Below are 15,904 nucleotides of genomic sequence, written 5' to 3'. Positions count from 1 at the left end.
AATCATTTAAAATTTCCCCCAGCTTTATCGAGATACAGTGGACATATTCCAGTGCGTAAGTTTAAGATGTACCGTGTGTCAGTTGGATACACTGACATATCGCAACATGATGACCACGGTAGCTTTAGCTCACAGCTCCGTCACATCACATAATTATCATTTCTCTTTTGTGGTGAGGACATTTCAGTTCTCTCTTAGCAGCATTTACGTATACAGTACAGTATTATTAACTCCAAACACCATGCTGTACATGAGATCCTCAGAACTTACTCATATTACAAGTGGAATTTTGTCCCCTTTGACCAGCATCGCCCGGTTCCCCGCTGCACCTCCTCGCCTCACCCCGCCCAGCAACCACCATTCCATTCTGTTTCTATGAGTTCAGCCTTTTCAGACTCCGCGTATAAGTGAGGTGATACAGCATTTGTCTTTCTCTGCCTTATTTCACTTGACATAATGCCCTGAAGGTGCATGCATGTTTGCTTTTATTAGTTTTTAATGACATGAGTCCTGCATAGCCATTATATAAACTTTAGAAGGTACACACAAATCATGAGAAAAATAAAGTAAAATTAAGAAATACACATGTGTAGTGTATTAGGGTTCTCTAGAGAAAGAGAACCAACTGGATGTGAGACAGACAGACAGACAGACATAGAGATGCTGGTAATCCCGTGGGGTGAGTTTTATGTTTGTTTCCCGACAAGGGGAATGGAACACGGGACAGTCGCGTGACCCGCTCGAGGTGGCTCAGCTGGTTGGTGGAGGTGGGATTTAAGCCGGGGCACGGGTCTCAACCTCTAACCACCGCTCCACACAGCCAAGGCCGATGATATTGTGGGCCCCGTGACCCACGAAATCTTCGAGAACAACGTCGTCCACCTGATGTGGCAGGAGCCCAAGGAACCCAACGGTCTGATCGTGCTCTATGAAGTGAGCTACCGACGATACGGCGATGAGGTAAGGCCCCTGGTGCTTGGCCGTGTGCCTTCAGGGCTGTCATCGGTACCTCCTTCCTCTTCTTAAATTCTGGTCCTCATGCTCCTCTCATTAGATGCTTTGTCGTTAGGACTCAAAGCCCCGACTTTCCAGGGAGATGGGTCAGAAATGCCAACCTACAAATCTGATTTCCTGCCTCAGTTTCTCACGTTGAATTCTAGCCCTCCTCCGCACGCTGAGTGACGGCTGTCTGCATGTGCGGCCCTTCCGACCTGGCAGGAGACTCATTTCACTTTAGAGACAGCCGTCTGAGTCTGGAATGAATCACTGAAAACGATAAAGGACTTTTTGTTGGATGCCTCTCTTTACTCCCAGACACAAGGTGTCTGCAAGATGATGGGCCAACGCAGAGGTGCACAAGGTGCGGACTCTTAAGGAGAAGCTAAGGTGTCCTGCCGGCTCACTGCGTGCCCCGCCCGAGCGCGTTAAGCGCTTTTCATGCAGCATCTCATTACCCTATTTTACCACGTGAGACGTTGACAAGAGGCCCCGTTACCCCTCTGGACCGCTAAGAAAGGAAAAGCTGCTGCCAATTCTAATCGTAAGGTGGCGTTGCCAACTGTAAGATGCGCTCCAATTGCAGAAATGTCAAAACGTGGAACTAACAGGCCTCCTGGAATCAGCGAAGTGCAGTGACACCTCAGAGTGAGCCACGTGAGCCTGGTGCTGAGGCATCCAGAGTTTACGTGGCACCAAGGTTTCTCAGCACAGAGTCGAGATTCAAACCCAAGCCCGTCTGATGTTCTCATCCGGCGGCTGGAAACTTTTTTCTGTCGAGGACCAGAGAGGAAACAGGTTTGGCTTTGTGGGCAGGTGGTCTCTGATGCAAATACTCAACTCTGCCTTTGCACCGTGAGAGCCCCCGCGGGGGTGACACATAAAGGAAGGGGTATGGTTGCGTGTGAATAAAACTTTATTTGCAAGAACAGGCCGCAAGCAGTCTGGATTTGGCCCAATGGCCGTTGGTTGCTGGCCCCTGCTCTTAGCCTGTAACACCATGGGGCAGCTCTCTATCCCCAGAAAGGGCTTGGGGTCTACACCTGCCAGGAGAGGCACTCCCGGGGCTTGGACCTGAGAGAGGACAGCTTCCCCCTTTACTGGGTGACTTCAGGCAGATAAGTCAGGTCACCTCCCTGGGCCTGACCCAGAGGCAACACCTGGCCCTCGGTTGAGCCGTTTGCAATGATCCATTTACACCTCACAATGACCCCAGGAAATGAAACCTTCCAGTGTCTCCATTTACGGCTGAGAGGATGGAAACTCGGGGAGCTGAACGGACTTGCTCAGGGTCACACACACTCAGCCCTCAAACCCAGACCACTGGGCTCTGGCGCCTGCCGTCTACAATGAGGGTGATCATGCGGGTCAGAGGGCATTTCCTATAAGGGGCAAAGAGCCAGTGCTTTCAGCCTGGGGAGCCACACGGTCTCTGGATCAACTGGTCAGCTCCGAAGCAGACACAGACAGTACGGAGAATGAACGGGAGTGGCTGTGCCCGTAGAACTTTATTTACAAAAGCAAGCAGTGGGCTGGATTTAGCCTGCGGGTCATAGTTTGCCAACGCCTAACAGAGGTTGTAACAAAACTGCCTGATTTCCTGGACATTGGGGGAGAGTCATTCTGTAACCAGGTGGGCTCAGCATGGCTTCCCCTAGTCAGAGAGGGCGGCTGAACTCCCTCTGTCTTCCCTCCTCGACCACGTCTGCTGTTGATGTCCAAATACTCCGCTCTGATGATGATTTAGAACTGAAACCAGCAAACGGTGACCCCTCGGCTAGTTTTTGTATGTCCTGCAGAGAGTAATCCAGAGGAACAAGGAAGAATGTACATCCACACGAGTCCAGTGGCCAAGCCCAGAATCAGGATGGGAGGGGAGCCCTCAGGGGTGCGTTAACGGGAGGCATGATTCTTAGGGGCCATGATCGCAGAGCTTATTAATACATTAGCCCCTATATATAAAACCCATATGTCCCAAGGAAATAATTCAAAGTTGGGGGTGGTGGCAAAGCTTTATGCATAAGATTTCACCACTAGCAAAAATCACAGGCCGCTAGACGTCTACCCACTGCAGGATGGAAACGTAGAGGACGGTATAGCCCTGGAACTGGTGGATGTACGCCATTCGGAAACCACGTCTGGGAAGCTCTTTGTGCAGTGTAATGTAGAGGCTGAGGTTACAGGCTCTGGACTTCAGCTCCTCCAAGCCGTTCTCCTTCCTTTGGCACCAGCATCTAAGAACCCCCCCCCCCAAACTAGCTTATGACCAAAGGGGAGCTGCTTAGCTCCCATAATTGAGCAGCGGAAGGAGTTCAGGCACAGCTGTCTTCCCTCACACCTCACATTAGGACCCTCACCCCTTCCCCTCCCTGCCCTGGGAAAGCCTGGTCCCAGAGACCACTCCCTCCCTGCAAAGAGCATTGATCGATTTTCAGTCTTTTCGTGTGTGCACTTACATCCTTCGATTCAGTATGTTTTTGCAGGTTTGAGCTTTTTTATCTTGTTTGCACAGACTTTTCTGTAACTGGCTCCTTCACTCTTGATCAGATTTGCTTCTTGTTTTGCTGTTTTTTTCTTTGGGTTTTTTGGTGCCTATGGAGAGAGGTTCTGGCTTTTTCTGTTCCCGCCCTCAAGGTGTCCGGGGCACACGGGCAGCTTTGGAGGACGCATTTCCCCTTTATCCCGGATAGCAGCCTCCTTTGGTTTCTATATTTGCTTATTTGTCCCTCTCCACTTGGTGACTCATCCTACTTGGAAGGACCTTTGGACTAGAGTCCCCACCCCTGCCGCCAGCTCAGTCTGTTTTCTTGCTGTTATTGTCACATGATAAGCATGGGGAGTTTTACGTCGCTCTCTCTGCCCCCACGCCCCCCTGACATGTTCCAGTCCAGTTCTCTGCATGCACCATTAGCTTGGAGCTGTTTTGGAAATGTTTCACAGTCAGGACAGGAGGGGAGCCCTCAGGGGCCGATGCGTGCAGGTTTCGTGGTCCTGTTGCCCAGCGAGCCTCACGCCTCTTGTCATCAGCCCTGGGTTCCTCTGTTTTACATGTTTGCTGCTGGGCTGTAGCTGCTTACTTACCTCCTCTCTTCTTACCAGACATTTAGGTAGATCCCAACTCTTTCAACGATGGCAAAATAAATAAAATCAGATCGAAAGGTTGCACCAGGAGAAGGAAGGCGTTTTAACATTAAGCCTGTGTATCCATTTGGTTTTTAGGCGATTTAAGCAACGAAGGTCCCTTCTTTCCCCCGCTTCTGGAGACCTCTTGGTGGCTTCAAGGAGAACTTTAGGAGCCAGAAAGCTCAAGGGCTGCCCTGCCACTCACCAGCTGTGAGGTCAGGGCCAGACCATTCGGCTCCCCGGCCAGGGGAGGGCAAACTACTTATGGAAGCCTATTTTTGTACAGCTCGTGAGCTGAGAATCACTTCCACATCTTAAAATGGTTGGAAAAAAAAATCAAAGGCAGAACAGTATCTCATGATACATGTAAATTTTGACGAGGGTCTGCTTTCAGCATCCACAGGGTCTCACTGGGCATCCAGTGCGCCTAGCTGTTAACGAATCTTACGGATTCAAGATTCCTCTCTGGCTGCTTCTGAGCCAGGATGGCAGGGTGGAGTTGGTGACAGGGATCCTGTGGCCCCTTGAAGCTGAAGATATTTACTATCTGGCCCTTTACAGCAAAAGTTCACCGACCCCTGCCCTGAGCCTCAGTTTCCTCGTCTCTAACCTGAGGCTAAGCACAAGGCTGTTGTCAGGATTAAATGACTGGATGCGGCCACGTGCTTGGCTGTGGTTTGGGAAGATGGGCTGCTACCGTCATGACCTCTGCGTCTGTGCCTTATCCGTAGAGCCAAGGCTCAGGGACTCCTTGAGTTGCTTTCCTGTGACACTGGCTGTGCTTTGCTCCCTCCGTGCCACCGCTGAGAGGCGTCCTTGTGTTTCAGGAGCTGCACCTGTGCGTCTCTCGAAGGCATTTCGCTCTGGAGCGGGGCTGCAGGCTGCGCGGGCTGCCGCCCGGGAATTACAGCGTGAGAGTTCGGGCCACCTCCCTGGCGGGCAACGGCTCCTGGACAGAAGCCACTTATTTCTATGTGACAGATTATTGTAAGTCTGCGTGGCCGCTTCGACCGGTAGGGTCTGTGCTTGGCTCTGGGCACAGCAGAGCATTTCAGAGGATGGATGGGGAAGCGTGGAGGCCGTGGGCACTGGCCCTGACTTGAGCCTTGGCTCCACCGGCTGCCGCTGTGTGACCGGGGCAAGGTCCTTGCCTTCTCTGAGCCCGCGCTCCCTCATCTGGCTGTGGGTGTAATAATAGGACCACCTCTGGAGAAGAAGGGAGGTTTCCATGACGTGACTGTCAAGTGGCTGGCCCAGGGCACATCTGATAAACACGCTCCTGTTCCTGGTGTCTGAACCTTTTTTTCAGATGGGCCGTGCCCTCCGAGGGAGGCTGTGGGAGCTCACCTCCTCAGCCTTGGGTGTGCTCTCAACATGCTGGCCGTGAGTGCTGCTGTTGGACAAGCTGGACCCACTGTAGACAGCAGGGCGGGGAGAGGTGGGCAAGGCTGAGCTGGTCAGGGAGTGCCTCCCGGAGGTGGTGACATCTTGGTGGAAACCTGGAAGAATGTCTGAGTCGGGGCAAAAGAACATGTTCAGCCCAACTCGTGGTAGGAACTTGGATGAGTGAACAAACACATGACTTGGAAGGAGGGAAGACTCTAGACCAGGAGGAGCGGGAACTTGGGTGGGAGGGGGGAGACGGAGCCTCTGCTTGGCTGGTGGAATTTTCAGGTTCTAGGCATGGGGGGAGGGTGGAAAATGGGAAGTGATTTCTTGCTGCCGTGGTTCTGGCCAAGGCCAGGGAGAGAGTGAGTGCTGTGACACCAGCCGGACACACTGTGCTGTGAGTCGGGTGCTGTCTGCCGGAGGTGGCGCAGACTCTGCAAGTTAAGGAGCCCAGTTCCCAGCAAGACCGCCCTCCCGTCAGACGCCAGGTCCAAGTCTGGGTCCTCCAGGCCGCCAGCGCTTCCGACTGGCTACAAACTCGGGGGTTATCACGACCCCCTCAGATTTGGTTGTGTGCTAGAATGGCTCACAAGACCGAGGAAAACGCGGTTTCCAGTGACAGTTTTATTATAAAGGATGTAAGTCAGGACCTCCCAGCTGAAGAGCCCTGTAGGGTGGGAGCCAGGAGGGTCCGGGACCCAGCTCCCTTGTCCTCGTCCCAAGGAATCAGGACACATCACGTCACCCTCCTGGCGCGGTGATGTTCATCAGCCCGGAATCTCCTCTGAACTTTGGTGAACAGAGTTTTTATTGGGGTTTCATTATATGGGTGTGACTGAGCGGATCGTTGACCACGTGACAGGATTCCACCTCCAGCCGCCTCCTCCATGCGAAGGTCAGGCTGAAAGCCCCGCGCCTCCGGCGGCGCGCTTGGTCTCGCGGCGGTCAGCCCCCATCCCGGGCCCTCTCCTCTCTCAGCACAAATTCAGGTGTGTTCCCGGGGGCTCATCAGTAACAGAGACACTTCTAATACTCAGGGTATTTCAAGGATTTGGAGTCCCTGTCTTAAGAAACAGGGACACCATGAATAAAATTCAAAGGCAAATATCAAGATGGGAAAAATATTTGTAATATCATTGACAAAGAGTTAACATCCTTAATACAAAATAACTATATATGTGTATATATATGTATCTCATATGATTAAAAGAGATATGTCCTAACATAAAAATAAGCAAAGAATATAAATAACCGATTTAAGAAGATTTGAAAAATAAGAAACATAAGAGAAAAATGTCTGGCCTCACTCAAAACCATAACAAGAGACAAAAAAGCAAATTAAAACAAGGTGTAATTTCTAACTTACCAAATTGGCAAGATTTCTGTTTATTTCTGTCTTTTAATGACCTACGTAGTGTTGTCCGAGAGTGCCAGCACATGGCCCTTCTTTGTCATGGCAGGTGACTGCTAAAACGTAGTACTTTAATAATACGTATCAAAAAAACCTTACGAAGGCTCTCACTGTTTCAGCCAGTGGTGCTGGGTTCTAGAAATTTATCCTAAGGAAGTGATCGTAGATGTCCAAGAAAGCTAAATGTTCAAGGAAATCCAGCACAGCTTACTAACAAGAGCAAAACATCTGGAGAATTAAATGTTTGACTCATTAGATTACTTACAAGAAAAACTCTTTGTTAAATAATAGGGAAGCCAGCAAGACACCCGGGGTGCAGAATTTAGAGAGGCGCTCACTGTCATGGCCCAGAGCAAGGGTTCCTCTCAAATTCCGCCCTGGGTGCCTCCCTTCCCTCAGCCTAGTTCTGGCAGCTCCTGGAACCTGGGGAGTAAGCGGGACAGCGGGGTTCGGGGAGGCAGAGATGGGGAGAGGGGGACGGCATGGCTCTTATATTCTGCCCTGAGATGTGCTGGGTCCTGAGCACTTGGTAGCTTCCAGCTTTCCCCACCTCCTAAGGGGCGGGGAGGAGGGACACCCCGCCGACAACTGCACATGACCAGATGGTTTCCATTTCTCAAGTCACATTCAATCATCAAATATTTACGGAGGCTTTCTGAATGCTAGGAGCCACCGGAGATGGGAGGAGGCAGTTGGCTGTCAATACAGGGAGGTCCGGGAGGATGAGATATCTCAGGATAGAGCTGGCCACCAAAGACAGCTCAGGGCAGTTGCCAAGAACTCACTCAGACTGCCCGGGTTCAAATCCTTGCTCCCCTGTGGATCAGCTCTGGGACTTTGGGCAAGACCCGTCACCTCTCTGAGCCTCTGTTAACTGGTGTTGGTCGTAGCATCTCACACGCTGGCGTATGGGATGATTAATTAAGATCACCTGTCAAAGCAGTCTAAACACCGCCGGGTGTGGTGGCAAGCATTCAGCAAGCTGCTCTTGTGAAAGACCCAAAGGACCCGGTTTCTTCTCTGACTTATCAGAGCTCATTTTCCTCCTGGGCTTGGAAGCGTCTGAATACATGTTTATAATTTCAGACAACTTGGCCTTGCATGTGAATTAAAAAAAAAATTAAGGCTGCGTAACATTTCCTCAACTGGTTTAGTTTTTGGTGGGAGGAGCCCCCAGCATACTCAGGGCACTTCCTGGTGAATTTTTCATCTACCATGGGTGCTGCTGGGATTAAAATATGCTATTTAATTCACAGGGTCCAGTGTGAAATGCAGGGCCCCTGGCTTAAAAATTGTTAAGAGTTTCAAGGTTGTGACAGCCAAGCATTAAACCTGGGGATGTGGCTGATGGAAACTGACCGTCGGTGGCAAAGGGAGAAAGCTGGTAGTGGGCAGGGGTCTGGGGTCAGGGACTTGCTTCCAGAATACGGGCCTCTGAGCCTGCTGCCCAGCCCTGTGGACACCAGCAGGAGAGGCACAGGGACAGCGAGGTTGTGCGGCCCACCGTTAAAGCATGCAGATGTGAGTTCTGATGTGAGATTTGATGGGAACGCATTTTGATGTGAAACATGTATTTTCTTATTCTATTTCAGTAGACGTCCCATCAAATATTGCAAAGATTATCATCGGCCCCCTCATCTTTGTGTTTCTCTTCAGTGTTGTGATTGGGAGTATTTATCTGTTCCTGAGAAAGAGGTGAGTGTAAAAGGTTAACAACCGGCTCGCGCTGCATCTAGACTTGCTATGCGTTTTACTGGTGCAAAGGACGCATAGCATGTAATTTACGGATAATGGTCATAATGCAGCACACAGTACTCTTTATCATAAACTCTCTGGCCAGCTGAGCCTCACCAAATGTCTTTGCCAATTTTTCCCCGCCCAAACCTTTGTAGCCAACGTATGGTTGCAGTTCACGAATGAGCGTAGTTCCAGGATAAGTGTCGACTGATACTGTGCATTAAAGAGCGAGACAAAAATGATGTACATACATGCTTATCGGTAATAGGAGTGACTCTGCAGAATCAGAGAATAATTCTGAGATTATTTTCTGAGAGCACATTTTCTCAATCTTTTTGTGCCTTTTGCGATGTCATGGCTCCGGAGATGACATATTTTTAAGCTTCGTCTGCATTATTAACATTTTTGCCATCACTTTCTCAAGCCTGGACATACAACAGAGTGATAAATCAGTCTTGGTTTGTAGTGTTTGCCTACTTCTGTGGTGTGGCTGTTCCCACCGGGGCCAATTTCCAGCTCCAGACGTGATGTCACTGAGCGCAGAGTCGGGAGGAGATAAGCAGCCGCTCACTGTCATACAGTGTTTCTGCCACACGGATGCAATAATGTAAATACGTGCGGTAACTAGGCGGGCTCAAGAGTGTGGATCCTAGTAAAGTGTAGTATGATTATCAGGAAGTGGTGGGTCTTGAATAACCGTCACCTTTGCTTCGTATACAATTTATTTAATTATAAGCCCATGCGATTCAATGTTAATGATGGCTGTATTTAACAACTGGCTTGCAAATCTCCTGAAAATTGAAAATTGTTTCTTATAAGCTGGAAAGAGATGGCTTCAGAACAGCGGTGGGTGAGTGGTTTTTAAAAGGTGTCACGTGGAACAACCATAAATTACAGTTTATGGGTGAGCAGTTCTGTGGTGGCACACTTAAGTAGGCATCTGATGGGTTCCACTAAAAAAAAAAAGGGTCCCACATCCTCACTCCAGAGTGTATGCAGGGTTATGTGGATGCTGCTAATAAGGGTGGCCATTTGCCCTGGGGAGGCTGGTAACCTCCCACTAGTGACCCACAGAGTCCTATGAGGGTGCCTCTGTTTTTCTCATCCAGGCAGCCGGATGGGCCACTGGGACCACTGTATGCTTCTTCGAACCCCGAGTACCTCAGTGCCAGCGATGGTGAGTCTTAGCCCCCTCCCCATGGGTGACCAGAACCCTGCTGTGCAGTTCCCTTTGCCACCGTGTCGAGTGACACTCAGGGGTTGACACCCGGGATGCTGAGAAGAGTCCTCTTGTTCACTTGAGCTTGCAGACCTGCCCTTTGCTTCAGAAACCCTGTTACTGGGAGCAGACAGACACCTGCTGTCTGTCTGGCGCCTGTTTAGATGGGCTGATCTAGCTGGTTTGGGATCTGCGGGCTGGGCTGGGAGGCCAAGAACCTGGTCCCCCAGCCGTGGGGGCTGTGCGGTCTGAGGCTCGTGCCAGAGAGTGCCAAGGGTCAGAGCCAGAGAGCAGTGACCAAATTGGCCGTCTCACCAGGGAGGTGAGAGTCGGAAGCCAAGAGGGGGGCCTGGGGGTCGGGGAGGGGGGAGATAAGGAGCAGGGACGAGAGGGGGCAGACGGGAGGCTGGGTGGGTACCAGGGACACATCTGTGGAACATGGATGGGATGCTTATGTTGGTGGCAGGAGTGCAGGACGGATGGCCATATTCCCCTTGACTGAACCAAAGGCCAGTGAGTGACCCCTGTGGATAAGGCCTGGCTGCTCCTTCAGACGTGAAGGCAGCTGTTGCTTTACAAGCTTCTAAAATGCTTCATGCAGCAAAAAATCAAAAAGTGACTTTCAAAGCATGAACAGCACTGCCCAGCGAGAGGCTGCCTCGGGATACGGGGGTGGTATGTTTGAGGGCACCTGGGATTTGCTTTACACAAGTCTGGTAAGACTTGCAGTCACGGAGGTGCCTGTCATGAGGAAGAAGTTTATCCTCACGGATTCCTAGGAACGGGAGGCAGGGCCACTGGGGAAGCACCAGGGCCTGTCAGGAGGCAAGAGTGCGAGGGAGCCTGTGGGCGAGAGCCTCTACTGTGGCTCCCACGGGAAGGGCGAGGCAGGGCAGGGCGAGATGGGGGAGGGACTAGTTTGAACCATTTTGGCAGAGTCTGGGGCACAGGGGCTGTCCCTGCATGTCCGCTCCTTGGCCCTGGGGTGATCAGGGCAGGGGCATAGCGGCCCAGATCAGGGAGGGGTTGGGGTGTGGGCTCTGAACTGGCTGGTGCAGGTATGAAAGGCGGACTCCCAGGTGAGCCATTTACTACCTGTGGGAACTGGCTGCCCCGGGACAGGCAGTGCTTCCAGAGTCAGCAGGCCCTCAAAGCATCAGAGCAGAGACACTAGACGAGGCGGTTACCCCAGGGGGAATATGCACAGAGCCCAGGAGCAGGAGGGGATGAATGTGGATCCAGAGCCCCCTCACCTGCTTGGGAATGGTGTCAATGACATCAGAAACGGGGGAGTTGGACCCCAAGGCTGCCATTGGCCTCAGAGTCAGGCTAGGCCAGGCTGTCTGCTCGTGGCTGCCTCTGCCCCCCCACCGGCCTGCTTCCTTCTGGGGATGCAGCGATGGCTGAGGGCAGAAAGGTGCTCGGTGAAAGCCAGAAATTGGGGCTCATGAGTCTTTAAGGCCAGGAAGATCTGGGCAGAGGGAACACACGGAATGGTCCAAGCTCAGGGTCCCAGGGGGCAGAGTGCCCCCACCCCCACCCCAGTGACCATCTATGAGTCATTTGGGTGCAGAGCTCCTGTCTGACCCAGTGTCCTTGCAGGAGGCATTGGTCACTGTATTGTGTTTGCTCGGGCCACTGTAACAAAGCCTCACAGACTGGAGGCTTAGAAACTTAATTTGATTTCCTCGCGGTCCTGGAGGCTGGAAGTCTGAGAGCGAGGTGTTGGCAGGGCCTCTCTCCTTGGCTTGGAGACGGCCGCCTTCTCCGTGTGTCTTCACGTGGTCGTCCCTCTGTGCGTGGGTCTGTGTCCTAATCGCCTCTTCAAGGACACCGGTCAGATTGGATTAGAGCCTCTTTGAATGACCTCATTTTACCTTGATCCCCTCTATAAAGACCCTGTCTCCAAATACAGCCATATTCTGAGATGCCAGGGTTAGGACTTCAACATGTAAATCTGCAGGGGACACAGCTCAGCCCACAACCGGTGCAGAGGAAGGCAGGTGCATCTTGGCTTTTCTCATGAGGACTTTGTGCATTTGTCTGAGAATCATATGCTGTGTAACAAACCACCCCAAACTTAGTGGCTTAAAACCACCACCATCTCTTAGCTCACAATTTGGTGGGTTTGCCACCTGGGCAGTGCTGGTTCTCCTGGTCTCACCCAGTTGGCTGAGGCCGGTCTGCAGATCCACTGGCACTGGGTGGTCCTGGATGGGCTCACTCACATGTCTGTGGGTTGGCAGGTTGGGTGCTCCCCCGTCCCCTTGGCACTTTGCAGAAAACAGGCTCGGGTGGAGAGTAGTGTCATTTGGTGGCAGGGCTCTGCACTCAGACAGGAAGGATGGGGATGCAGGCCCATCCCGGCACTTCCTGGCCAGGACCCTGGACCAGTTGTGGCTCCTTCCCGAGCCTCCACCTGTCCTGTTCTTGGCCGTGTGCCCACTGCCCGGCACAGATACTGCATCACACGTCACTTAGTGATGAACGTTAGCGAGGCAGGGCTTGGGTGGGAGGTGGCCAGGGGCCCCCGCGGGAGCCACTGAGGCTGCTGTGTAGATAATGAGGAGCAGTGTTCCCGTGTTCTGTGTACGTGCCGGACGAGTGGGAGGTGCCCCGGGAGAAGATCGCGCTGCTGCGAGAGCTCGGGCAGGGCTCCTTCGGCATGGTGTACGAGGGCAACGCCAGGGACATCGTCAAGGGCGAGGCGGAGACCCGCGTGGCGGTGAAGACGGTCAACGAGTCGGCCAGCCTGCGAGAACGGATTGAGTTTCTCAACGAGGCCTCGGTCATGAAGGGCTTCACCTGCCACCACGTGGTGAGTCCCGCACTGGCCCTGGGAGGGGACCAAGGCTTCCTTTTAAGCCTGTTCCCTCATCCCACCGCCTCCATCCTTCCTCCTAGGGCACAAAGCATGAGGAGGCTGGGTATGGACCCCCCTGCCTGGCCCCCCTCTCTGCTGAGCATCCTAAGCTGGGGAGAGGGTCCCTCCCTTCTCATTTCTCCAGTCCCATCCTCTCCCGTCTCACCCAGAGCCAGACCCTTTCCTGTCCCATCACTCTCCAGGATCCTCCATCTCTCCTATCTTCCTGGCTCCTCTGTAACCTTTAAACATACTGTGGTCCACCCACCCCTATCTCCCTCCCCCGCCCGCCAAGTCAGCACAGATTCCCTGTCTTTCTGCTCCCACAGTGGTCCCTTAATGTCTCCTTGCCCCACACATATTAACGAAGCACCTGTTCTGTACTGAGCCCTGTTCCCCTCTCTGGGATGCAGCACACATCTGCCCTCTCGGAGTTCCCAATCCAGCGGGTGGAGACAGAATCTAAACACAATAGGTTAATTATGTCATACTTTAGGAGGTGATGCTATGGCAAAATGGGAAAGGAGGGCAGAGCTGGGGAACTGGGAATGCAGCCGCAGTGAAGGCTTGTCTGAGCAGAGACTTAAAGATGTAGGGACTGAGCTGCAAATAGGGAACAGAGGGTCAAGCAGAGGAAGCAGCTGGTGCAAAGGCCCAGAGGTGAGAATGTGCCTTGAGTGCTCAGAGGCATGGAGATATCCAGGGCTTTGCCCCGCTATGTTGCTATGGGTGGGCAGGTCTCTCTGCTCCCCTCACCCACCAGACTGTGAGTCCTGAAATCTCCCTCCCCCCACAGCCCCCACCCAGCAAGATGCTGACCCTGGCATTTCAGCCAGACAGACCAGGGCTTCCCACAGTCCACTCAGCAGCAGGATGCTGTGTGTGATGGAGGTACCAGACAGGGAGAGCTGGCTGCGTTGAAATCTTCCCACAGACCCTCATTCAAGAAGCCCCCTTCCCACCCATGCTTGCTTTGCAGGTCCGCCTCCTGGGGGTGGTGTCCAAAGGCCAGCCGACACTGGTGGTGATGGAGTTGATGGCTCACGGAGACTTAAAGAGCTACCTCCGTTCCCTGCGGCCGGAGGCCGAGGTGAGCTGCCGCGAGGCACCGGGCAGGGCGCCCGCTCTGGGCTGCGGGCACCAGTGTCGCTGAACACGACTCCATGTTTTGACTTTAGAATAACCCTGGTCGCCCTCCCCCTACGCTGCAAGAGATGATTCAGATGGCGGCGGAGATTGCCGATGGGATGGCGTACCTGAACGCCAAGAAGTTCGTGCACCGGGACCTCGCAGCTCGGAACTGCATGGTCGCTCATGATTTTACCGTCAAAATCGGAGGTGCGTCTGGCTTTCTGCTTTGAAATGTAGATCCCAGGACTTCTGACTTCAAGAAGGAATTGTCTGTGATGAGCACTGGAATCTTTTCTAATAGTGCAAAGGGGCAGGGTTTTGGACGAGGGCCCCATCCTGACACTGTAATCGAATTGCATTTGCTCATTAACTCACTTGTTCACTTCTTTAAGCAGTATTTGGGCAAGCCGCTGCGGCACATGCGCCGGGCGCGAGGCTGAATAACCTGCCGCGGTTTTACTGCCCCCATGCCCCCTGCAGCCTTTGCCCGCGCTGTCCAGCTCGGTAGCTACTGGCCACGTGTGGCCGTTTACAGTTACATAAATTTAAATTCAGTAAAATAAAATGCTCAGTCCATCAGTCGCACTGGCCACCCTTCTGGTGTTCAGTAGCCACCTGGAGCCATATGGGACAGTGCGGAGATAGGCCATGCTCATCGTTGCGGAAAGTTCTCCTGGCCAGAGCTGTTCTGGACGAATGGTAAAATAGTTAACACTTAGGTAAGCTAATGAAGACGGGAAGGAGCCCTGAAGGAAGTAAGAGGTGCGTGATAAGAGAGGAAAGGCCTCTCTCTGTAAGGAGGCAACATTTTAGGCAAGACTTGCAGGACTGGATGTTGACCTGGGGGAGTTAGAACACATGCAAAGGCCCTGAGGTTGGAAGGATGGCTGATGTGGTGTGAATAAAATGAACGTAGAGGGGAGCAGAGAGCAGCATGAGACGTGAGGTTAAGGGGAGAGGCGGGAGCCAGACCCAGGAGGACCTTGCGAGTCCCGGTGAGTTGTGCAGACGTCACCCTACATCCCACATCACCAGTGCGACGCAGCGAGCGGCACGTAGCTCAGGTAGCTTCTCTTGGGCAGTGGGCTGTCAGGGTCAGGGCGGAGGGAGGGTCCTGCAGGTGAGAAATGGTGGTGGTCCTGTGTGTGTCCAGGGCAATGGAGAGGAGCAGACTAGGTTAGAGAGGGATGTGGAGGGAGAGCGGGCAGAACTCACCACTGTCTCCGCTGGGGGATGTAAGAAAAGGAGATGGCCAAAGGGGGACCCAAACCTGGGTTTCCAGCTGGGCAGCTGGGTGGTTGGTGGGGCCGTATCCAATGGAGAACAGTAGGTTGGCTGCAGAGAGTGAGAAGTTGTTTGAGATGCCTGTGAGGTCATGGGTGGGAAGGAAGCGCTGCTGAGAATGGGATTCCCAAGCTGCAGGCCAGAACGTCATTTCTTTGCCACTTGGTGGCTCCTTTTCCTTCCCTTTAAATGGCGGACCATTCTCTCCCCCCACATCCTCATGAGTGCCCTCAGAATCCATTCTCAGTGGATTTGACCATGACCCAGGTGAGCACACGCCGGGGCGGAGCAGTAAAGATGGCAGACAGCAGGGCCACAGGCTGAAGGTTAAGAGCATGTGAACTGTTTGTTGGCAGACTTTGGAATGACCAGAGACATCTACGAAACGGACTACTACCGGAAAGGGGGCAAGGGCCTGCTCCCCGTGCGGTGGATGGCACCCGAATCCCTGAAGGACGGGGTCTTCACCACTTCTTCCGACATGTGGTGAGTCGCGGGTGGGCTGACGGCCAGAACGCTGGGCTTGAATTCCAGGTTGCTCTACTGGAATGACCAGCAAGACAGTCAGGCAAAAACTGCCCTCCTCGCGGAAGGCGATGTCAGGGCTGGGGACCCTTCTGCAGCCACTGTGACATTTCTGTGAAACTAATCTCACAGGCATTTCTGAACTGCAGCATGGATTGTTTAAAGAACTGGCCGGCCAGGTTCTCGTACACCAAGAAGGTGTGTTGTGTGTGTGTTTTAATGGCTT

At 52.9% G+C, this 15,904-nt stretch overlaps 1 protein-coding gene across 5 annotated transcripts in view; it reads left to right on the top strand.

Moving 5' to 3' along the window:
• Positions 1-15,904, top strand: part of INSR (insulin receptor) — a 113,915-nt gene that overhangs the window by 92,224 nt on the left and 5,787 nt on the right. For 4 of the 5 annotated variants that reach the window (XM_031437078.2, XM_064479816.1, XM_031437079.2 and 1 more), the window contains exons 13-20: positions 821-960; positions 4,947-5,106; positions 8,512-8,614; positions 9,766-9,833; positions 12,449-12,693; positions 13,718-13,828; positions 13,917-14,076; positions 15,510-15,639. In XM_031437078.2, coding sequence (XP_031292938.2) covers positions 821-960; positions 4,947-5,106; positions 8,512-8,614; positions 9,766-9,833; positions 12,449-12,693; positions 13,718-13,828; positions 13,917-14,076; positions 15,510-15,639 — 1,117 coding nt within the window. The remainder of the gene's footprint in view (positions 1-820; positions 961-4,946; positions 5,107-8,511; positions 8,615-9,765; positions 9,834-12,448; positions 12,694-13,717; positions 13,829-13,916; positions 14,077-15,509; positions 15,640-15,904) is intronic. The other variant, XM_064479815.1, reaches the window with a different exon arrangement.

Source organism: Camelus dromedarius, chromosome 27 (assembly GCF_036321535.1).
Source record: "Camelus dromedarius isolate mCamDro1 chromosome 27, mCamDro1.pat, whole genome shotgun sequence".
Taxonomy (NCBI): Eukaryota; Metazoa; Chordata; class Mammalia; order Artiodactyla; family Camelidae; genus Camelus; species Camelus dromedarius.
The sequence above is the reverse complement of the archived record's forward strand: the minus strand, read 5'-3'. Positions and strand labels throughout refer to the sequence as shown.